This window comes from Oreochromis niloticus, linkage group LG10 (genome assembly GCF_001858045.2).
Source record: "Oreochromis niloticus isolate F11D_XX linkage group LG10, O_niloticus_UMD_NMBU, whole genome shotgun sequence".
NCBI classification, from domain to species: domain Eukaryota; kingdom Metazoa; phylum Chordata; class Actinopteri; order Cichliformes; family Cichlidae; genus Oreochromis; species Oreochromis niloticus.
In genome coordinates, this window is record NC_031975.2 from 27121316 (window position 1) to 27145791 (window position 24476).

Below are 24476 nucleotides of genomic sequence, written 5' to 3' on the forward strand. Positions count from 1 at the left end.
ACTTTTATTTTTGCGGAGCCAAACCGGAAGTGTTTTGCATATTTAAATTGCAATGACGCTGACTTAACGTCGCTGGGCTGTTGGCTAACAACAATGAGGATTGCTAGCAGTTTAAAGCGTCCTATTACAGTTTACTCGGCTTCTCTAAGGTACAGTACATAAACACGTGTAGCACTGTTAGCAGCACGTTAAAGTATTTGTGATAACTGGTGTGCAGTCTATTAAGTAGACATGATAATTTCCTGTGAGCGTAGAACAAAGTGAGCATTGCTAATGCTAACGTTAGTGAGCATATCCACTTGCCTTCGTGTCATCAAACTTACACGTCGGATGTTTTGGAGGTGCGCTTAACTTTAACATTTAAAAATGCACGCTTGTGTAACTGAATAGGCATGGTGTTTGTTTGTTTTATTTCAAATATGCGTAAATATTAAAATAAGTCAACGTGTACTTTGTGTGTCTTTTCCAAAATCCTTTATTAGCCTTGAACTGAAAACATTGTGTTGCATTAAAGTCACTACAGTAAAGAATAAACAAGATGGAAAAACTGTCCAGTGACACTCTAGAGCACTTTGATCGATCTGTGTTTGTTAATCCTTTAAATTTTAGCTGTTTGCCATTATTCGAAAGCTCATATATGACATGTAATAGTCTTACTTTTTTTGTTCTGTCTAACAGGGTAATCCTTGTGCTCTTTTGTTTTCTGTAGATTTGTGTTAGAGAATTGTAAGGTCATGTTTTTTTTTATGTATGGAGCATCCTGACCTTTTCCTTCTTTACTTTTGCAAGAGCAGTGAAATCTGTGTAATTTATCGTCGGAATGTAGGGCTTTCCCCCCCCCTTTCTTTCTTTCTTTCAACTTAAAAACTCTGAATGGAGCAACAGAAGATATTGGAGACTTATAAGGAAAGCTACACAGCCCATTACTATAAGTCAGCCTATCAACGTTACTAATAGGTGGAGAAACAAAAATCTTTTCACACATGCGGCTACTCTGCTGTAGCCTATTTATGCTTATCTGGTACTGTTAGCATTTTCATTATGATAATGCTATTTGTATAGCATTTTTGTAAGTATTATTTTGTTTTTATCTATTTTATTACCAACAAAATTTTTTGAAATGCAAAAGTAGCCTGTTTTAACAATAAAACATATAGCAACACAATATCTTTAGAAGTAGTAAAACAAACAAAAAACGACCAGTCTAAGTTTAATTTTGTGGGGCTGTTTGTTTGTTTGTTTGTTTGTTTGTTGGGTTCGTAGTCCATTTCTTCAGGGATTGCTAATTGTTTTGTCACAGCCACCTGGAGCCACGAGAGTGGGATCAAAGAGACTCATGTGGCTCCAGAGTTGCACTGATTTAGGTCAACATTGCATGAAATAACTCAGTTGTGTCGTTAAAAACATTTTCATATGATTTTAAGTAAGTACTGAAATATTACAAATAATGTTTTGTCACACTGGTCCTACTAGCTTTCCATTTATCTTTAATATTTTGGATTATACAACTATAAAATGTATTAAATTGCCTTAAAAAGGGATCCAAAGTAATGCATTTGCTGTTATGAACCCTGCAGAAGCCCTGTAAATGTGCAGTGGGAAGCAATGTTACTGCTTAACTGGAATCAGGAAATTTACACTTGCAATGAATGCATAAAATATTGCTGAGTCAGTAAACCTTTTATTAGAGCTGTTAGCATGAGTTTTTTTAGTATATTAAGGTACCTTGTATTTAAAAGAAAGCTGTGTCATTAACCATTATGTCCTTTTGCTTTTTTTAGGTTCTGAACTGTTCATCATTGCAACTTAATGCAGAAAACTCTCATTTTATTGCTTCAGAAGACTATCCGCGTAGTCCTAAATCCCCCTGGAAAACTTGTTAGATGTCAGAAATACTTCAGGTTGTGTAGGGCCTTTTCTGTCTATTCATGTGCTGAGCGTCTACCTTTGTCTTTTCATGAGTTACATTTTACAAGGAAAATCTCTGCGTTTTCCTCAGTATCCCAAAAGCACAGTCTTCTCCCAAACTATCCTCCCTGGTTTTTCCTGCATCGAAGTTTCTCCAATCAGCCGGATATGGCAGATCAGAGGTTTCTCGTTGAATACGCCAAACGTGGCACAGCAGGATGTAAGAAATGCAAGGACAAAATCCAGAAGGGAATAGTGCGCATAGGCAAAATTGTGCCAAACCCTTTCAGTGAGTCTGCAGGGGAGATGAAAGAGTGGTACCATGTGAAGTGTATATTCGAAAAGCTGGAAAGAGCCAGAGCCACCACGAAGAAGATCGAGGACATCACCGACCTGGAGGGCTGGGAGGAATTACAGGACGACGACAAGGAGATTATAAATAAACACGTTTCAGGTACAAAAGACACTCAAAATGTAAATTTCGTATTTTTAAAATGCTTATTATACAGAAAAATTGTCTGTGAACATACATTTATTGTATATTTAAACCCTTCTACTGCTCACAGGTAATATTTAAGCCTTGGCCAAAGGAAAATTTTACTTATTATTGGAATCAGATCAAGCTCCTGTGTTCATAAAGTCAACAATCAGTGAATCTCGGCTGCAGTGCACTTTTGATGTGGCCTGATCTATTCTTGAAATTTAAATTCACAGTCCCGCAAATCAGTTGAAGTGCAGCAGCTGATTGATATAGTAGTAGTATTGTGAATACATGTGGGATACTGATATGAACCCAGTGGCGCACACACACGAGAACTCTTGCTGTTGTTGTTGCTAAAGTTGCCTGACTGCATGTTTGGTGTGGCTCACATCTTCCCGCCCAATGCCAACTTACCTGTTGGACCCGTACAAATAATTAGATGGCCTTTCAGTGAAGGCATGACAACATGTTTACTTAATGTTTGTCAAGTTAAAGCTGCAAAATGTGTCAAAAATATTTGTCAGTAATTGACTCGCCCATTTATTATATATTTATTTATAGTTAAACTATGTCATTAGGCAAAATGAGATTTAATTTGGATTTATGCATCTATGTTAAATCTATGCAGGAGCAAACCCCTTTGAAACTCTACGCTGTAACCTGATGTATGCCTCCCTGGAAATGTAACTGAACATTTTTGTAATTGTGAATTGTTTTGATTTTTTTTTTTTTTTTTTTGTAATTGACTGGAAGACAGTGGATCAACTTGAAGCCAGAAACTCAGCAGCTAGCATTTTGGTTGCAGTGCAACAGAGACACAAGTATAAATGCTGTAAGCAGCGTTGGGTACTTGCATAGGTTGTGTATAGATTTAGGGCATACATGCAACTTGTGCTTTCTTTGCTTCTCTCTGGTTTCCTTGTGTAAGCTGTTAAATGCAGGTTACAGAATAATGAACAAACAGCCATAAAGACTGTAGGCATGTCCTGGCTTATGTATTCATATAGCATTATACAGCAAACTCTTTGATATGTAGTCTTGTGACAGCTAGGTCCCATACACATCACTTATGTGTGATCTCACTGGTATATTGTCAACATTAAATGAGTAAGTTAGGGCATTTCAGGTCTTCTTTCTTCTAAAGCCACTCGCCTTGTCTTGCAGACCTGATGGCCAAAGTTAATGCAAGTCCAAAAAAGAAGGTGCAGGCCAAGTTGAACACCACCGGTCAGCTGATGGCTCCTCCTGCTGACCCATCTGTCAATGCGCCAAGGAAGTTTTCAGGCTTCACTGGTGAGTTATGATGTCGAAATTCAAGTAACTCAGAAAAAAGAAAAAACAGTCTTTATTAATTATTAATTTACATGTGTTAACATACAAAGAATTCACAAGAAGGTCACCAGCAACTGTGTATCTAAACCCAATACACACATCACTTATATGCTTCTGGGTCTTTTGTATGCATAGAAGTAATGTCATCAACCTGCCAGGGACTGCAGGTTGAAATGAGCCTGTGTGGCTAAATCTGGCAGTTTTCCATAATGGACCTAAGTGCATACGTTAATTAAAATAAAATGAAAACACTTTAGAAAGGTAAACATAAACTTATGTGGGATCTTTAAAGCGGTTTTCTGTTAGTAGTTTCCCTTTGCAGCTTATAGCTCAATTACAGGTATCCACAAGTCAGCAAACTGAAGCAATAAACAGGTGGAAGCAAAACTGCTTTCATATTCCCAGCGGCGATGTAAGCCACCAGTAATAAACTGGATTGAATAGGCAGGGAAACTCTTGCACTACAGTCTGAGGGCCACGGCCAGAATAGGAATAAAAATAATATGAATATGGCGTGCTCTGAAAACAATGGTTTCAGCCAGTATCAGTGTTTGAGAGAATTTGGGCTTAAGTACAAAGGCTGACATTTTTCAGAATCCACTCTGGCCCCTTCATAGTGATCAATAAATCATGGTCTCTGCACTGTTCCCCTTCACTCTCCTCACAGCAACAAAGGCTGGCAGTTCCAGCAGCAGCCCTGGGCCATCCTCTTCCCCTGCCAAAGCCAGCCAAGGCAGCGCGCTGTCCACCCAGCTCTGTGACCCCAAGCACAAAGACTGCCTCTTCAGAGAGTTTCGCAAGCTCTGTGCCATGGTGGCCGAAAACAACAGCTACAATACAAAGACGCAGATTATTGAAAAGTTCCTCAGGAAGGGCACAAGTGGAGGTAGTTATTCTTTTTCTACCTTTTTTTCTTTATACAGACAAAATCCAGCAGGTCATCTTCTTTGCATTTCTGTGAATTTTCTCCTTTGTCTTCCATCCAGATAAGTTCCACGGCGATCTTTACCTGACTGTGAAATTGCTCCTGCCGGGTGTTGTGAAAAGCGTCTACAACCTCAATGACAAGCAGATTGTAAAACTCTTCAGCCGCATATTCAGGAGCAACCAGGATGACATGGTGCGCGATCTGGAGCAGGTCTGTCGTCCATAAATCGTCACTCTTACAATATTCCGGTGCTCAAAGTGGACAGACCCTTAACACGAACGCAGAATTACAAGCTCTTGACATCGTGTCTGTTTTTGTTTTGTTTTTCATTTTAAGGGTGACGTGTCTGAGACGGTGAGGATGTTCTTTGAGGAGAGTAAATCATTTCCCCCGGCTGCCAAAAGTCTCCTTACCATCCAGGAAGTAGACGCATCCCTGACTCGACTTTCCCAGCTGACGAAGGAGGATGAGCAGCAGAACGAGCTGGAGGATATTGCCAAAAAGTGATAAAACACATAATCATTTTTTATATCAGTCAGGCTGAGTGTTAAAATGTTAAAAGATATGGTAATTCTTACAAATAACCCCAATAAGGCTGACCTTGGTGTTTGTAGCTGCACCTCTCCACGTGACGTCTTTGCTTTACTGCCTGTGAAAGTTCCGATAGCTCCGTAGAAGCAGGAAGACGTACTTAGAGATTTCATTTTCCAGTATTTATGGTACAATTATTTCCTTCCACTTATTATTTTTTTCTTATGGCTTTTTCTATTGCCTGCATTTGTGTACTTTTCCCTCCTTTCTAGATTGCCTGCCTCGGGCATGTCTAACACAAACGCGTACATTATCTCAACATCTTTATTTGACATTCTCCCCTCCGCTGCAGCAGACACCAGGCTATGTTTGTTTGTCATAAATTGCATCTTGCAAGCTGTAAACAGACATGGACATTATTTTTTTGCTGTACCAAATAAAGGGTTTGCTAGCGTAATATAACATTAATAGAACAAAGCAAGTAAAGTGAACTTGCAGTGCTCAAGTGTTCATCTTTCAGCTGCCTCTAATGAAGCAGGTTCTTTGTGCAGCTTCCATTAATCACTTTAAGGCATTTTAATCCGATCATTTTATATTTGTCATTTTTATGCTTTTAGATTTCTTCTTCCTAAAATGTTGTAATGCTTCAGAATTTGCTTCACAGTAATAGTCTGAATTTTCCCTTCCCTACAGATGCACCAGTAATGACCTGAAATGCATCGTTCGCCTAATTAAGCACGATTTGAAGATGAACGCTGGTGCAAAACACGTGTAAGTATTTTTGGATTATTTAGTTGTTATCTTTGAACATGACAGAGGCAGGTTTATTGTACGCAAAGATGGATAGTCTGAAAAGTGAGGCCATTGCTTTAAATCTGCATTCTCTCAAATGACCAGAAGAGGGCAGCTCCTCCGGTTTAAAAAAGTCAGACTGTGAAGAAGGTTATGGAAAAACTACCCTGTGACTCCCATCATCTGTGTTTATGTTCTTAATCTCTAATTTCAATTCTTTTTGATCACAATAACATCATTTTTGTAAATTATGGCCCTCATTAGAGAGAAAAAAAGGACAAAAAAAAGTGCATACCAGGATTTTACTGGCCAATGGGCAACGTTATGGTGGCTATGACCATCTTGTGTGTGTAATTTATGATCTTTAACAACCTTTCATTCTTTTTGGTCATAAATTATACATTTCAGGTAAAGAGATGTGGGCTTCTGTAGAAATAAGCAGAATAAATCAAGGCTACAGATGCACTGAAAAAGCAAAATCCTTGATCCTACAATGAGGGCATCTGTTAGACACTGTTATGCTGCGTGAAGGCATTTAGAGAGCAGGGGTGCGCAGTAATTTTCCCAAGGGGACCACATGACAAACTGGGACTATTGTGAAGGACTTTACCAGTAATTTATAAAGAGACAAAATTAATATTGAGAAGAATTGAGTTCAGCTTATTGCTCGTCCCTGCCCTAGAGAGAAAGGACACTACTGTGTTTTCTCAGTCAGATCCAGCCTGCCTGTGATAAGCAGGCTGTCCATAATGTGATCTGTGATTTACATTTTTTAAATAGCAGCCTGTCATTATTGCCTCTTTATGCAGCTTGGATGCAGTGGATCCAAACGCTTACGATGCCTTCAAGGCCTCGCGTAATCTGGGGGACGTGATTGAAAGGGTGTTAAGGAATCAGCAGGAGGCGTCCAATGGTTCAGGACCAAAGAAACTCCTCACTATCGAGGCCTCACTTATGACCCCCGTCCAGCCCATGTTGGTAAGGATTCCTAATAAAAAGTGTCAAATTATACACATACACACAGTGTTTGTCTGCTTTTTATCTCTCTGAGTCTTCATGTGAATGCAAAGCTGAGGTGTTTGAACCACAGTGATGTAAAAAAAAAAAAAAAAAGTAGTCACATTTAAAAACTATGTGAGCTAATTCAACTTAATTAACTCAATTAGGGAATAGAGGGTGTCTGTCATCTGACCTTTCTGACCTCATAAATCACACGAGACACACATGCACAGTACAAAATTAAAATATTTACATAAGTATTAGGATGCTTTTCCCCAAGCAATGTCCTCATTTATTTTGGTGATTTATTACAAATGTCAGGGGACGGTACGGATGTTACCTGTGAAAATAAACCAGGATATAAATTAGGGATACAGACACGGTAACAAATTAAAAGAAAAAGTTAACCTCTGACCCCGCTGTGTGTTAGAGGGAAGTGACGCTACAGATGAATATAAAGTTGTCTGGAGTGATCACCTTTAACCTGTGAGGAAGCAGCTCTAGCCTGATGGGAGTGGTCTATAAGAGCATTGGGTTAATCAGTGGTTTGATTAAAATGATGTGGATCCTATGCTGCAGCATTCACAGCCTTCAGATCTCAGCTTACTGAACACCTGTGGGAGGAATTGTTGGTGCTCTTCGCCACCATCATCATCACAACAGATGTTTTGTTTGGTTTTTTTTAGCAATTTAAAATGAGCGAGTGGGGTCATTTATGGCTCTGTTAATGGAGGAGTCATATTTAAAGGTGTACCTATATTATTGTCTTTGTCTGTGACATATATTGTAAGATGCACGAATGTAATGGTGGTTTTCACATAAATTCTACAAACAAAATGATATTTATGAATACGATCAATGCCAATTGCTTCTGATAAAGCAGTAGAAAACATTTTGACACCAGAATATGGTCACTTTGTCGTGCTTTGATCAAAGGCAGTGAAGTCGTCGTAGCACGGGTGTTTGTTCACCTTTCGGTACTTCCATGTTTCTTTTTAAAATAGTCTAGACAAACATCTTGTTTGTAGATTGAGCTTTGGGCATGCCTCAAGGCTTCTGCAGCAGTAAATCTTGCTATTTTTACTTTTGCTTGCCATGGTTCACTGCAGAAACATCACAATGTAGTGATTAGAGGTGTTAAATCTGATGTGTGCTCAAAGGCTTTTGCAATTCTGTATGCAAGGAAAAGATGTGGATTACAGAAAATCCTCAGTTTAGAAGGTCAGCTCTTCTGTCTGTCGTCATTCTTCCTGAGCAAAAGTACTTTTCTGTGCAGCGGTCGTTAAGATGGCCATACATCAAGTCCAAACAAAGCAGTCCCAGTTTTACACATTCACTGAGAGAATGACTGGCTATTCAGCTGAGTCACTCTGTCTGTTTGCAGCCTACTTAAAGATTTAGCATGAGCCAAAGTTTACTTTATGTTAAGTTAAAACGTCTGAATATTTAGAGAATATAATGTTTTTTACCTGATGGTTTGTTACTCGACAGCCAGACACGCAGCAGCTGGATCCTACAGATAACTCTGCACTGCAGACACGTAACTGTCCCGAACCCGTCCTGAAATGCAAATATTAATTCAGCATGATTTAAAATGTGTTTTACAGACCATTAAATTGCACATTACACAGCGGCCCTTTAATTACACCAAATAAAAGAAAATGGGAATGCACTGCAGCTATCCCCGCATCGCATTTTAGGTTACAAATGATTAGCACAGGCCGTTCCCTAACGATCCACAGGCGAGAAACTTCGGTGTTATTAGTTTTAACTTTGTTCTCCTAACATGAGCTCGCAGAAGATGAAGCGCTAGATCGTCTTTCAGTGGATACAAAAGAGTAATTTAGGTTGGTGTTGTGTAAATGAGTAGTCACTTTGAAGTCATGGCAATAACATCACAAATAAATAATCAATTGAATATTTTTAGGTTATAAACACACCCACCGGGGTGCTGATATTGATGTTGTCATGATTATTGTTGTTTCCCTTTGCTCAGTGAAACAGATGTGCAAAAAATTGTTCTTGATTTTATAGTTTTGGCCATCTTCTGTATGTCCACATCATGTAGTGGCCTGCAAAACTTCCTAATGATTAAAGAAATTCAAGACTTTCTAATGAACCGGGTGTGCTTCTAAGGTTCTCAGCAACAGAAACCCTGAAAGATCCCTGGTTTGATCCCAGGAGGAGACATAAATGTCACCGTTTGCCCTCTTTTTGGCGTATACTGACATAAACTTAAACCCCCAAAGTTTTACAAAATTTCATCACCCTCGTGGTTTCAAACTTAGTGATTCTCACAAAAATAACTGCATGTTTTTATTAATGGTCTCATATTGTGAAGGAAATTGTTGAATCTACTGTTAATCCTACATGATTGATAACCTTTTTTTTCTTGTTTGTTTTCTTAAATTGGATCAACCTGAGGAAACCTTTCATGAAAAGTAAGTTCACATAAAGCAATTAGAACTTCAGAAATTATTTTTTCCTTGTTGTGATTTCAGGCGGAGGCGTGTAAATCCATCGAGTACGCCATGAAGAAATGCCCCAACGGGATGTACTCGGAGATCAAGTACGATGGCGAGCGCGTGCAGGTCCACAAGAACGGAGACAACTTCAACTACTTCAGTCGCAGCCTCAAACCAGTGCTGCCTCACAAAGTCAGTCTTATCGCGCACATGCACAGACAGCACAGATGCAAATGTGCGGGCTCCCGGTCCGTGAAGCTATTTACTGATTAATATAACAATGCTCATCAGAATGCAGTGTGTTCAGGTTTGCCCCGGCAGGATTAGCAGCTTAAAGGTATTTTCCCAGCGTGAAATTCAGACATTTCCCACAGTGATTTTCCAGCATTTGCTTTCTCAGCATGATGCACAGAGACTTAAACGTGCAGGAATAAATAGCTCTGCATCATGTTCATTAGCCCTTTGAAATGCTTCTGTGCACACAAAACACACTTCACAACAATCATAAAGTAGAGGATGCCAAGCATGGCACAAGTCGGAAAAAGCCATGTAGCTCTTGTGCGCGATGTATATACACCGTATTTTTCCAGGCTTCTCCTATGGAAGTGCAGCCTATGCTTTCTGAGGCATTTGAAAGCCTGGTACTTGTTTTTATGGTGTCTGCGGTCCACTTTTAGTCCTCTAGCCTGAAGGCTTCAGACATTTTGTCTTGAGTGACCGTCTTGTCATTGCAGCCCATCAGCCAAATGGCTAATTATGCAGCCTCAGCCGCTGTAATTAGGCAATTTATGTTAATGCTAGGTTAACATTCTGTGGGGGTGGGAATGGAGTCTAATTACAACAGTCCAAGGTACCTAATGTTCTTTATTCTGATGAATGATAACGGCGGAGAACTGTTTAGATCATCCCCCACAGTGTTATAAAAGAGGTGGATACAAGCTTGAACCACGAGCATCAAATGTCTCATTTGATCTTTGCTTTTTAAAACATTTTTTTTTAAATCAAGATCAGGTTGATAATAATGCACTTTATTAATGAAACCTAGTGTTTTTACAGGTTTGACCTTGTTACAGCCAGGCGTGGTGCTGGTCTTCTAAATCTTGTTGTAATAGTTGTTTCACATGCTACTTGTTTCCACTCAGTAACTGAGCTCCCTGTGTGTGTCCGTGTTGATGTTTCAGGTGGCCCATTTCAAAGAATACATCCCTCAGGCTTTTCCTGGTGGCCACAGCATGATACTGGATGCTGAAGTCCTCCTAATTGACACAAAGACCAGTAAACCCCTGCCCTTCGGGACCTTGGGTGTACACAAGGTGAGAACACTGCAGCCACTTCATGCTCTTTGTTTTGTCACACAGCTTTTTTTTTCTTTCTCCCTCTTGGACCAGGCTTTCTTTTACCCCACAAACCTTCCTCTCCTCTCCTCTCCCTTCAGAAAGCAGCCTTTCAAGACGCCAACGTGTGCCTTTTTGTTTTCGACTGTATCTACTTCAATGGTGTGAGTCTCATGGAGAGGTAATGCGCTTTCAATCCAGCCTTTGTCTCAGAAATGACTGCATTTCACTGTGCAGAGTAACCCCTTATGGGGATGATGCAAGCATGTCGTTTTTAACATTAATAGGCTGCTCTGTCCTTGTGGTTTGCTCACTCACTGTTATGTGGTTAATTTGTGGTTTTATGGAAAGATTTTTTTAAAGAAAATAATAATTTATTATCAGTACTGGAGCTTGTATGTCTGGAACAGGGGACTTTGAAATGATTAATGAAGGACACTGAGGACCAGTCTTCAGCATCTAGTGACCTTCAAATTCACATCCACTTGAGCAAGTGTAGTTCATGTAACAGGGTGTCTGAGGATCCTTAAAATCGAAATTAATTTATGCAAACCTCAGAACCAGAATCACATTTATTTCCAAGTTTTAACACAAACAAGTAATGTGACTTTGTGTAACAGTGGTGCAAAAGAAAAATTAGAATATATAATGGCTACTTTCAGCTGCTCCCTTATTATATCGAAGGTAGCTGTGTAGAGCAGGTCATCTACTAATCAGAAGGTTGGGGGATTGATCCCTGCTTCAGTCTGCATGCCTAAGTATCCTCGTACAAGATGCTGAGCCCCAGTTTGCTGTCCAGCATGTTCATCCAAGTATAAATGTGAGTGAATGTTTGATACAAAAGCACAAAATCATACTTGTTGTGTGCTCAGGTAGAGTTTGATTTGGTACATACTTTTTTTTCATGCCACAAGCCCAAATGGATTTGTCTTCCTCGCAGGAACGAACCAGGGATCTGCAGTTTGTTGGCAAATACTTAAGCTGCTCTTCTATAGAGGGACTATGAGAATATATAAATATAAAATATAAATTTTCAAATGTATATGAAGGGCAGTGGAGTCCAATGTGCAAATGTTAATGGGCTGAATAAGCATAATGGTGTGTTAATGGAAAACACTAATTATAAAGTGAGTTAGTGGAGGAGGCTTTGTTGAGCAGTTCCGCTGCAGATGGAAAGAAGCTGCTTTTTGAATGCAGTGAAGTATTGATCCCGATGGGTTTGCAGCTTCCTGCCAGAGGGGAGTGACTCAAAAACTTTATGTCCAGGGTGAAGCCTAAACCATCCACTTCACTGGGCATGGAGCCATGGGCCCCTCTCTTCTGTGGAAACTTCAATTCTTTACTTTAATGATTAGGCTTCAAATGTTCCTTTTTGATAAAGCTTAGAGTTATGGCTTGATCAAGTGACCTTGAATCCTTCCTTAGTTATGCTTCTATGGGCACTGACTACTGGGGGACTTCCCAGAATGCACTGAGCACTTCTCCAATACTCCCTCCTGCCAGAGGGGATTGGCTCCAGAATCTATGATTGGCTGGTATAAAAGAGTCCATAAAAAGGGACCTTTTATAAGCCATAACTAGCTTTGACTAATTACCTCTCTCTCATGGTGATATGAGCCCCGTGAGTTTACCCACAATGCACTTTTTTAAAAATGTCCTCCTGTGTACGATCAGACAACAGATTAAACATCCAGACTTCCAGTGTTTATTTCCTCTAACTGTATGTAATATAAGTTAAACGATGCAGTTTTCCTATTAAAACTGTGACATATCCAATGATATTTATGCTCAGAGTTGGTCATAGAAGTAGTGGTTCAGGACAAAACACCATTTTGCTTTTATTTTGTAATACATGGAGTATAAAGTTGATTTACACAGAGCTTAACTGTGTTTTCCAGTCCTGAAATAGTGCTGCACCCACCCTTAGATACTTCAAAGGCCTGTAACTGAGCGTTTTCGTAGTATAAAGGTAAAACTTTGAATGCCTTTATTAAATATACTAAAGTTAAAAGAAGCAGCTTCTTTCGGCCGCTCCCTTATTCACAATGGACCGCCACAGCATAGGTGGGCATATTTTGTTTTGGCCGATTTTACACCGGTATACTAAAAATTACTGTACCAAAACATTGGCTGATTCTGTGGGGTTCAGTTGGGAGGCACTAATTGATTCTTCGTGGAATAACCCAGCTCTTTGCACAGCAGATCAGGTGAGGACTATAAAGAGCAAAAATGTGGAGGTGAGGATGCAGCAGGTTGAGCAGAGGATTTTACCCGTGCGAGTGGAGTTTGAATCCCAGGCAAACTTTTAGAGCACTGCGGAAAGAAACCTTCTGGATTTTTCTGTGGAAGAACTTTATCCTTTGGTGTTCTTTAGTTTGTTGTTTTAAACCTTGTAAAATGTAGTTAAACATTAACATTAGCGGCTAAGTAAAATAATCAAAATCTAGTGTGTGTTAGCAGCCAGGATGCAGTTCCTTACCCCGAAACATTTTGGAGTCACTGTTAGAGATGTTTCACTAGAAGATGTTTTAAATTAAACATCTTAAACCTTCACATTTCTGATATACAGACGAGCCTTTCTATTTTTAAATATGGAGTACCGTAAATATAGTTACATTCATGACTTTATATATAATAAAACACACGCTTGCTTTCACGTGTCCGCTGGCTTTCTGTCTTCTTCAGGCCTCTGTGTGAACGCAGGAAGTTCCTGCATGACAACATGGTTGAAGTCCCCAACAGGATCCTGTTCTCAGAGATGAAGCACGTCACTGTAAGTATAACTGTGAATGTGTCTTTGTGCCGTATGCGTACACGTGTTAAAAACGTGTGTGTCTGTGTGTGTCAGAGAGCAGGGGATCTGGCTGATATGATAACTCGTGTCATCAGGGAGGGACTTGAAGGTCTGGTGCTAAAAGACGTAAAGGTGAGTTGGTTGGTTGATGACGACGTTTGTTAATCAGATTTATTTACTGTTCAATTTCTCAAGTTATGCTTAAACTGTAGGTGTAACTGAAACATTGTGATGATGAGGCTTTATATCTGTGCCTGTCTCAGAGCACCTATGAGCCAGGGAAGCGCCACTGGCTGAAAGTAAAGAAGGACTATTTGAATGAAGGGGCGATGGCGGACACAGCTGACCTGGTGGTGCTGGGAGCCTTCTACGGGAAAGGCTCAAACGGTCTGTAAAGCCTTAACCATCTGCTTCATTAGGCATGGAGTCTTTTCCCATTCTTGATGCTTTATTTTATTCACCCTGACAATTCTGTTTCGCCATAAAATGAGGTGATTTAAGCCATTTTCACACATTTAATGGATCGCTGAACTATAGACATTACCCAACAAAAGCACATGTAGGAATGCAAAGACCTCATAGCACTATATTATCCAAACAGAGCACTTTTCTCTGGTTTATTTGTGTTTTTTAGAGGTTTTAAAAGTAGAATGGAGGCAGAGCCTAAAGCTGTCAGGGCCTCTCTCTTCTGTGGAAGCTCCAGCTTGTTTCAGGAGACAGATGCCATCTTTAATGATTAGGCTTCAAATGTTCCTTTTTGATAAAGCTTAGAGTTATGGCTGGACCAGGTGACCCTCAACTATTCCTTAGTTATAATCCTATGGACTCAGACTGCTTGGACATTTCCCATAATGCACCGAGCACTTCTCCAGTCACCTCTTTTCTCTCCTGGTGTGGTTAAATGCCACTACTGCATGCCGTTAACTTTTGAATACTTTCTCTTTATTTTGTGGTCTCTTTCTATGCTCTTTTTGTTTTACGCCCTCTTGTGGTAGATAGCTGTTCCTGCTTCCTGGTAAAAGGGATTTCTTTGTTCCTACTGTCACCAAGTACAAGCTTATACTGGGTTGTCTGATCATTGGGCTATAGTCTTTATCTTCCAGTACAATAGCCCACTGAGACAACTGCTGTTGTGAATTGGAACTACAAAAATAGAATTGAACTGAATTGAAATGTCTGACACGGTCAGGACATTAAAGGCCTTTAACAAAGTGACATCTGATTGCGATGATCTGTGCAGTGCGAATGTTTGTAACAGTCCAGTTAATCCACACACGCTTCAGTCAGGCAGCAACTTTTCTTGAACAATTTTTTTCCAGCAGTGAGAATTCGTCTGATGCGAAATCTCTCCTGCTGTGTGCTGCAGGGGAAAAAGGACAGCTTCAGATGATTTCCTGACTGTATTCTCCAGACATTTGTTGGAGTTCATGTATGAAAACAGCTTTGAACGGTTAAGACAGTTTTACTTTTGCCCCCAACTTTTAATGTTGCTGTGAAAGACGGGGTCAAGCCTTCTGCAGGTGTGACACTTCATGTTCAGCCACAAAGCGAAAATATAAATACAAGATTCTTGCATGTATTATATTGAGATAGGATGATGAAATTAACAAGACAGCTCCGTTACTCTGGGAAAACATAACCAAATTGGAGGATTTCATATGAAAAATGTGCAGATACAGGCTGTTACATAAGGAGAAGATGCCAATGGGTGAAATAGAGAAGCAGGTGAGATATGAAGCAGGGGGCATTGAGGAGGCTGGCTAATGAGTGTGCAACAACATAACAAACACAATGAGAAAGGTACAAGTTTTCAAAGCGTGCTTAATGAAACGACTCGTGTAGTTTGAAGACGAGCTAATAGAGCAGAAACAATGAATCAGATGAAACGCTTGTCGTAAGAGGCTGTAGGAAGCGAGTGGGAAGCAGAAAAAAGATAATTTGAAGAGGCAGGTTTTGAGAAGGTGGAGAGACTATACTGTGGGAAGCAGTTCTCCTAATGCTTGCGTGTCTTCTTCTACCCACCAGGGGGCATCATGTCCAGTTTTCTAATGGGCTGTTACGACCCAGACTCCAAGAAATGGTGCACAGTCACCAAGTGCTCCGGAGGCTACGATGACGCCATGTTGGCCAGGCTCCAGAAAGAGCTGGATATGATCAAAATCAGCAAGGTCAGAGAGGATCCACTTAGAGGTTAACCAGGAATATTGAGCTGATATCATAAAAGTGAAAATGAATCTTTTGTGTGTCTGTGTGTGTCTGTGTGTGTGTGTGTGTGTGTGTCTCTTAATGTAGGACCCAAGCAAAATCCCTAGCTGGTTGAAAATCATCAAGAACTATTATCCAGATTTCATTATCCGCGATCCTGAGGTGAGATGTCACTACTCAGCACATTTGGATTTCCCAGTGGGCCTGTTCACGCAGAGCACAGTTGTATATCTGGATACTGCACACCCTTTGAATGAAATTAGAAGTTGAAAGCGTCTCTTGCATGTATCCACGGGAATTCCTTTAAATGAATTACCCCCGAAACGCGCCGAGATAATGACGGGCTCTGAGATGGGAGGTGTTTTTAATGCATGCAGTGACCCTTTGTGGCTTTTATATATGATTATGTGTTTCCTGTGCTACAGAACGCACCTGTGTGGGAGATCACAGGCGCGGAGTTTTCCAAATCGGAAATGCACACCGCTGATGGCATCTCCATCCGCTTCCCCCGCATGACGCGAATCCGCGATGACAAGGACTGGAAGAGCGCCACCAACTTGCACCAGCTTAAAGTAGGATATCAGCGTTTTTGATTTGTAGTGCTTGAGAAACAATTAGCCGCTGCTCAGTGATGAAGTTTTATTGAGACGGCACAAAAGACATTTTAGAAATCAGCCATTCATTTAAAACTGAGGCATATCTTCTAGGGATGCTTGTTGCTAATTGCTTTCTATTGTAAAATATGATAGGGGGAAAAATGGGAGGATGTGTAGTAATACAGGTGACGGGAGGAATGAAATAATTAAGCCCACTGTTAAACAAAGCACCCAGGGGGACAGCATGAAGTATGATTGAAACAGCGGGGAGGAGGAGCAAATTTGCAGTCTTCCCGCGAGTATTGACGGATGAGTTGAAATATTGGCCGAGGCAGTAAAACATGCCTGGGCTTAATTATTTGAATCCGGCACGGGTCTTCAATCTCCACTGACACAGAACATTACATCTCTTGGCCGAAGCCCATGTTGTCATTTCATCACTCTGCACAGGAGCTGTACCGCATATCGAAGGAGAACAGCGACTTCAAAGTGACAGCGGGTCCGTCTACGTCCAACGATGACAAGGGCTCATCGGGGGGGGACAGCGGAGGAAGCTCGCCATCATCCTCCTCCAACAAAGGTGCTCCGCCCAAGAAGACGAGTAAGTTCACAAGTCACGTACATAAAGGGAAATTACATTACATAATCAGTAAATTCATGACCTTGTATTTGAGGCAGAATAGGTACTGTTAAAATATTTGAGGCCTCATTGTTTCATTGTAACTGGGTTAAAGTTTAGCATCAATAAGTAAAACCCTCCAGTTATAATCGAGGTGATGCTTTTACTGTGTCTGCAACACAAATGTGCAGCATATGCACTGAGCTTGTTGACCGTCTGGCCTCAGACTGACGAGGGACCCTGAGATTTCAAATGAATCACTTTCAACTTGCAGGCGTCTCTGCCCTTCCTGGAAACACCCACATAAAGAAAAAGTCTCCATCATGCAGATGTTTATTTAAGAAAATTCCATAAATGCATATGTGAGATTTTAAGATTTATCTGCAGGTTAGTGGACATTTATTAGAGCATTACTTTTTTTTCCTGAAGATAAAAATTGTTTTCCACCAATGATAATAGAATTTTACACATAAACATGTATTGAACTCTTTACTTCATTAACACTTACATAAACCAAACACTCCTGCCTAGATTCTGCAGGTTTGCTCGCATCGTGCAAAACTTTGTTTATAAATATTTGCATGATGTTTTAACTGTTTTAAACCTAGTTTACGCAACTAAACACAAAATTTCAGAAACTTCTAACACAGGAAATAATATTTCTTATTTTAACTAATCAACTGCAGTAATTTAATAGTGATATCTAATAGTAAAGCACCTCTGTTCACCTTTAATGTCTCTACTTAAAGAAGCAGGCTCACACAGATATGTTCATATACATGTCCTTTATTCTAGACATTGGTTCATAATTCAAGTTTGATAATAATACAGAAAGAAATTTGTGGACACTTTTTAAAGTGACCCCAGTGCTGCAAATGCTGCTTTGTTACATGTGTAATCAATAACATGCACTCTGCAGGCAGCAGCACTCCACCCAAAGCCAAGGCGGTGAAATCCCAGCCTCGCACTCCCAGCTCAGACGCACCCAGTGCTAAGAAGGTAATTTTCTTTTCTTTAATGTAGCACATGAGATGTAAAGTTTCATTGTTACAGAACACAAGGCACAAACCCAAAGCTGCAGTGATGACCTAACATGAGACCGTTTCTTATCAGGTGAAGAAGAGTGAGAGTGTTCACAGCAACGGACAAACTAAAGCAAAAGCTACCTCACAAAAACTGGAGCCAAGGAATGACAAGGTTAGTAACACAACGTGTGTTTAAATGTGTTCTGTGGACACAGTTAATGTGAAGAAACAAATGTTATTTCTTCAGGATTATTAAACAAAATCCATCTTTAAGTTTCTTTTAAGGTATGACAATCATAAAACAAAGTAACTGTTTGTTAAAAGCTGGAATCCTGTGTTAGTGTGTCAGTGCATTGCTTATGGCTTTGACAGGTTATAGATTACATTACTCAGAGGCCACCTGACTAATAAAGATACAAATATTCCAAATTTGGCGGTTTAGTGGCTCTTTATATTTGCAACTCTGGTAACTGCTGTCAAAGGAAAGGAACGGGCAGGGGAAAGTTTACATGTACAATGTTGAGTATATGAGGTCATTAACTGAACCAGGTCAACAGGCCGGTTGGTGCTGAGTATTGGCCGAGAAGTCGCTGTGATTGTTAGGCCTAACCTGAATGTTTATTCACATCCAGGTCTGACCTTTACAGAGTTCATCTTCACTCTGTGAAATGTGGCCACCTCACTAACACCATTCCACTATCTCAAGCAATCACAAGCTCTGCTGATCAGCTACTCAAAGCAGGTGAAAAGGAAACTGGCTGTTTATTGTTCCTTAATTACTGCTACAATAGTTTATATTTCAACAAGGCCTGGGTGTGCATCCTTTGCAAGTGCCCCCTACACCTGCATCTATGAGACTGCAGGTGTGACGACAACAAATTCAGTAAATGAATCTTCGGATGTGAAGAGATTCTGTTACGCTAAGGTTTACTGACTGTTAGAGTTGGACTGATATTAATCACACAGACTGAGCTCTACAAAGCCTAATCTAGTCTTTATATTAAATAGTCTTTTTCTTGGTGACTTGGTGATATTACACAGCCTGAACAGTGCATAAAAGCAGAGCACTTTGTTCCCAGGAATGTAGGGAAAGTATCGCTGCAGGGTGTCTGTTCTGCTGACCTCACTGTTTTCCCCGTAGACGCTGCTGGACATCTTCAGCGGCGTGAAGCTCTTCCTGCCCAACTCGGTGCAGGACTTTGACAAGCTGAGGCGATACTTCGTGGCGTACGACGGGGACCTCGTGCCAGATTACGACGCCGCCTCCGCCACGCACACTCTGGCCGAACCCGAAGAACAGAGCCAGGCTCAGAAAGTGACCTCCAGCTGGATCTGGGAATGTATCCGCAAGAGGCGTGTCGTAGCTCCCTGTTAATAAAAGAAGAGGAGGAAACTACATTTTTATACACTGCATTCACCCAGCCATGAACTGGGTCAGAGGGCAGCTCTGAGTTTGGGGATGTTACCGTGACACCAGGGACTGTATGTTTTCAAATGCCACTGCTCTCAGGTCATTTTAATTTATTCTTTTTGAACCTTTCTGCATTCTGCTCATGCGGACCAACAGATGCAACACACAGTACACATTTAGGTTGGAGGTAGAGTGCTAGATTAGTCTATGATTATATGAGGTGTAGAATATAGCCTCTAAATCATGAGTAACGTACAGTTTGACACGGATTTTACACACAAATCTAGAATATGAACCAGTTTTGTTTTTTTAAATAAGCATCAAGCAATACTTCCTACTGCCTGAAGAACACTCTGATATTAAAGCTCAGCTCCTGCACTGAACACAAACAAATCTGTCTGCCATTAGGAATAAACAAACCTGACAAAGACAATAAAAATGTCCCTGTAACATCATTCTAGCGTGTCTCATTTTCATCAGTTTGTGTTTGGAGCGGCGCACTGATTTGCATTGCAGCCACTTGCAATAAAAACTGTGGTGTCACAGAGATGTAGATGAATCTCAAATGGCATAAATGCTGGCCTCCAAAGCTACAAGTTATGAACATGCGGAAATCTCCGGAGAGCTCTGCATGTGCCAGATTTCCCCAAAAACATACGGAGAGAATTAGTTGCTTTAAAAAGGCGTTGCTCCAGCTAAACCAAATACATTTCCCTTTCTCAATTGTGAGACTCTTTGTATGATCCAGTGAAATGCTGAGAGGTTTTTTCCCTTCAGCCTGCTGCATCTGAATGGCTTTCAGGGATAATTCAGATTTGCCTTCTTCTTCCGTGGGATACTTCAGGCTATGAGGTGGCTTTAATTAAATGTTCGAACGTATTCACACTCTGAGGGAGTAGAATTCGCCCGAGCCTACCCTGCTATGCCTGAAAGAAACACGAGAAAAGCCTTTATATTTCTCCCGCTTTTCCAACAGGTAAGAATAAAATCTCAGGCCAGTATGCCAAAGCTGCAGCAGATGACTGACAGAGCATGACGCCGGCAGTATCTAAATGGGTCAATTTTGAAGCTAATAACTGTAGCGACCGTTTTTAATTGGAATAAAGTTTAGTTATCGCTTGAATGCTAGCGGAGTACTTCAAAAAGACATTTTCTCACAAATTCGACCCAGAAACATGCGTGTACCTTTGGTGTGACATTTATGCAGAGGATTACGGCTGCTCTCATCAGGAATCCGTCTCATCCAGTTTCCTCTTTCCCGAGGACCCTTTTTCTGAGCGACTCCACCACTGCAAGTCAAATTCCTCTTTGATGTGACAAGGCTAAGAAGCAGAGCACATGACAGTTGATTTAGACCTAGTTAAACACAACGCTGCCACAATATTAAATATTCACTGGCTCGGTTCATTCTGAAGCCGCTTTGTTTCTGCTGACGACCGTCTTTTATAACTCCAGAGCAGAAGATGCAGAGTGAATTTCCTCCCATTATTTTTAATAAAAATGTTGGTTTAAAAGATCTTTGGTGTCAAAGGAATATCAGTGATCGTTATTAAACCCGAGAGGATACATTCAAACTAAGATGCTATCAAAACAAATTCAGTTGTAAAATGAAAGTAATCCCCACTGAGACATGTTTTAGTGCAGTTTCAGAAATAATCTGCATTTACTAACAAACACAGGCCTGTGTCTGAAAATTACAGAGAAAATCCCACTGAAGAGGTGAACTCATATGGTGCTGGGGAAAAAAAGGGATAAACTAAGGGAACATCCAAGAAGTCTGAAAAACAAGTTGACCTGTCATGGCTTCCATAACAGACCAACTCACTTCTCATGGTGGATGAACTTAAGAAATCGTTGTTTAAATTACTTGAAGACAAGAATTGGGCACAAGACTGAATTTGTTTTGAATCTTTGCACGGTGGTGGTAGCATCATGCCCTGGGGCTGTTTTGCTGCCAGTGCTACTCGTACATTGCATAAAGTGGATGGAATAATGAAGGAGAACTACCTCCAAATTCTTCAACAGCACCTCAGATCAGCAGCTAGGCATTTGAAACTTCATGTAGAATTGGGATCAACACAGTGACCCCAAACAAACATCAAAACTGGTGTTGGAATGGATAAAGCAACATTACGTTACTGGAATAGCCTCCCAAACACAGACTATGCTTAAAAGCTAATCAATCTAAATAAACCCTGCGGTTAAATATCCAGCCAGAATTATGCTAATTGTTGCTAAGAGACATTAAACCAGGTATTTGTGGGGGTGTATGTATATATTTCAGCCTGTATGTAGACTTTTTACCCTGTGAGGATTAGACAAAATCAAACTTGTGCACCCAGTTTTAAAGGATATTAAAGATGTATGCTGTACAATCATTCCACCCTGGAAGAAGAACAGTTCAGTACAATCATTAAGGCCCATATTACCATGACATTCATGTCTGAGTGTATGTAAACTTGTGACCTCAGCTGTAAGAGCCAGGATTTCTTAGCCAGATGGAACTATTACTCAAACTAATACAATTATAAGGCAGTCATGGGAATAGAAAACAGAGTGGGATGGAGGGTATAACGAAGAAAACATGGTGACATGCTTGAGGAGCATTATCCATCATCAGAGGATCTGAGGAAGCCATTACAGCATCAGAAAAGCTATGTGAGCCTGGCTGTTACAGCTTTGTTTTGTAATTTTTTTGTGTGTGTGTGGCTGAGACAACTCAGTTAGGGGGCAGATGTGATTTCTGGCTCCACTGATTCCAAAAATCTCAGTTTCTGGCTGTCCATACTAAACCACAATCCTGGAGTTTTCAAACTTTAACTTTTTTAAAAGTTTAAATACTGGAGGAGTGTGAAAGTTAAGCATAAATGTAAGTGATCCTTATCCCCACTAATAGGTTTCTCCTTTGGCCATGCTCCTCTTCTCCAGAAACTTTAATCAGATCTGATCTGGTAGTGTTTTTAATCTCGATGACAAACAAACTGAAAACGTTCCTCGCCTTGGCTCATGTCTCGGCGGAGGAATAAAACATATCTTTATCAAACCAGACCGGTTTTTAAAAGGGCAAACACGACTTCAAAGTCTCCATTTTAACAAGATGTTTTGACAACAACGAAACCCCTCGACAGAATCAACACTGAGCTGGTTGCTCTGCAAGTTAATGCTGCTTCTTGTACCTGTCTGGAAGACTTGATCAGCTTTGCAGAGCGCAGACTGGGCCGGCTGACAGCCGCCGCCTTCTCTACTCGCTCCAGCAGGATCCTGGTTCTCGGGATGTGACTCCACGAAACGCCGAGGCCGGGCTGCACTTCCCCGCTGCCACTTCTCGTTACATGGTTTGTTACCTGTGGGCCCAGACACCATCGTGTTAGTTTCTTCCCTCACTCTCAGGAGATTATCACACCATGCTTTGGTACAGCTTCCCACGCGTAATACAAGCTTTAGAAGAAGGAAAATATAAGTGGGACAAGCAGATCGTCCCACTTTTAATGAAATGGGACATCACACAAGCTACCAAATTATCTTCATCTCTGTTCAAATAACTTGAGGTGATGACTTGAGATCAGTTTTCTTTGGTGCATGCTTTTTAAATGTGCATACTCCTTTTTTTAAACATAATTAAAACCTGCAGTTCACTAAACAGGGTTGATTTTGCTTTAAAACTCTATTTGTTAGAATTATTATAATCATATTTATTAACCCAAAAAAGCAGTAAAATGTTTAGGATTTTTTAAGAAAGAATAACAAGAGGAAGTAGTTTGTGTAGACTTTAGATTGACACTGGAAGTGCATCTTGCATTTAGAGCAGCACACATCAAAGACTGAGTCATCCGTACCAAAGCAGCAACGTTGAAGTCCTTTGCCATCGTCTTAAGAACTCCTGCCACTTGTATCATCAAGGACATGCCTGGAGGCAAAGGAAGTTGTAGAGAGGTTAGTTCATGTACAGAATACTCTCAGACTCTGTCACAGGAACTTTCAAAGCAATTCAACAGTAGCAGCTCAAGCTAAATTTATTACTGCGAAATTTGCATTCCTAAAAATCGCTGGGGTTGACTTAAAAAAGCTGTGGCTGCTTGTTGAAGCCTGTAGCGATGCCCATGACGGATCTGTCACTTTAGGTACAGACATTTGTATTTCACCAGTGCATCGAACTGTAAAAGCTTCTTGTTCTAAAGTTTCCTAATAAAAATCTGCAAAACTAGCAAGCTAACCTTTATATTTCGTGCTAAATACACATATTAGCAGGCTAACCGAGGGCTAAACAGATGATAAGATTTATTTATTAAAAGAAATTGTTATAATGAGGATCAGAAAATATCACCATGAAGCAAAACTAATCTGATATCCAAATATATACAATTAGGTGAAATAAAAAACTGGGTCATAAAAAATATAAAAGTGTAACAAAGTATAAAGATAAACAGTAAACATGATTAACTTTACCCTCTAACATAAAAATATACATGATGCTGTGCTGGGTCCCAGTTAATTTCTGCATATATACACACAGTATACATAATAAACATACATTACATCACCTCTGCACTTTGTGGTCTGTCATTTAAGGCAATAACAAAGAATCTCCTGTGATGGGAGGAGTCTTTACAACCATTACAGATGAAAATCATCCATTGTGTCTGAGCCAGAGGTTATGCACTAAGGCACTACAGTTTTAACACCTATACACAAATTATGTCATTTCTACTGTAATAGTTGCATATAATCTAAAATTACCCCGTTAGATTCTTTTATTTACAGGTAACGCAATCATGGGTCAAGCCAAGCACTTGCTACCTGTGGTTACAATAATAACAACATTGTGACGGCTGTTGTCTTGGTATAGCACTACCAAATAAGCTTGGTTGCAGGCTGACAAAATAAAACGACAAAAGCATGTGGTGGTAATCATGTGGCAGAAAGTAACTACAGATGGTCCACTCATTTTCAGTCATTTTAAGGCTGAAATGGTGAATGAAATATAAGGAACAATCTTTATTTGAAGCGAGTATAAAAGTCACACGGATCATATCAACATACGCTGAGATTTTCACCT

General features: G+C 40.3%; 2 protein-coding genes across 2 annotated transcripts in view; one reads left to right on the forward strand and one right to left on the reverse strand.

The window, feature by feature from the left end:
* lig3 (ligase III, DNA, ATP-dependent) lies at nt 1-19875 on the forward strand. The gene is made up of 21 exons (XM_003453439.5): nt 1-149; nt 1782-2362; nt 3554-3682; nt 4389-4607; nt 4708-4859; nt 4986-5152; nt 5874-5951; nt 6782-6950; nt 9473-9628; nt 10618-10749; nt 10872-10951; nt 13456-13543; nt 13619-13696; nt 13828-13951; nt 15590-15732; nt 15857-15931; nt 16195-16341; nt 16816-16966; nt 17904-17983; nt 18098-18181; nt 19151-19875. Exons 2-21 carry the CDS (start codon nt 1810-1812, stop codon nt 19382-19384), a joined length of 3039 nt encoding a protein of 1012 aa, XP_003453487.1. The 5' UTR covers nt 1-149; nt 1782-1809; the 3' UTR covers nt 19385-19875.
* rad51d (RAD51 paralog D) overlaps nt 18074-24476 on the reverse strand; it is a 26843-nt gene continuing 20440 nt past the window's right edge. The window contains exons 8-11 of the mRNA XM_003453438.5: nt 23257-23327; nt 22597-22764; nt 20606-20742; nt 18074-19377 (exon numbers count right to left, since the gene is read on the reverse strand). Of these exons, the coding sequence (XP_003453486.1) occupies nt 20647-20742; nt 22597-22764; nt 23257-23327 (335 nt within the window). The 3' untranslated portion in view covers nt 18074-19377; nt 20606-20646. The remainder of the gene's footprint in view (nt 19378-20605; nt 20743-22596; nt 22765-23256; nt 23328-24476) is intronic.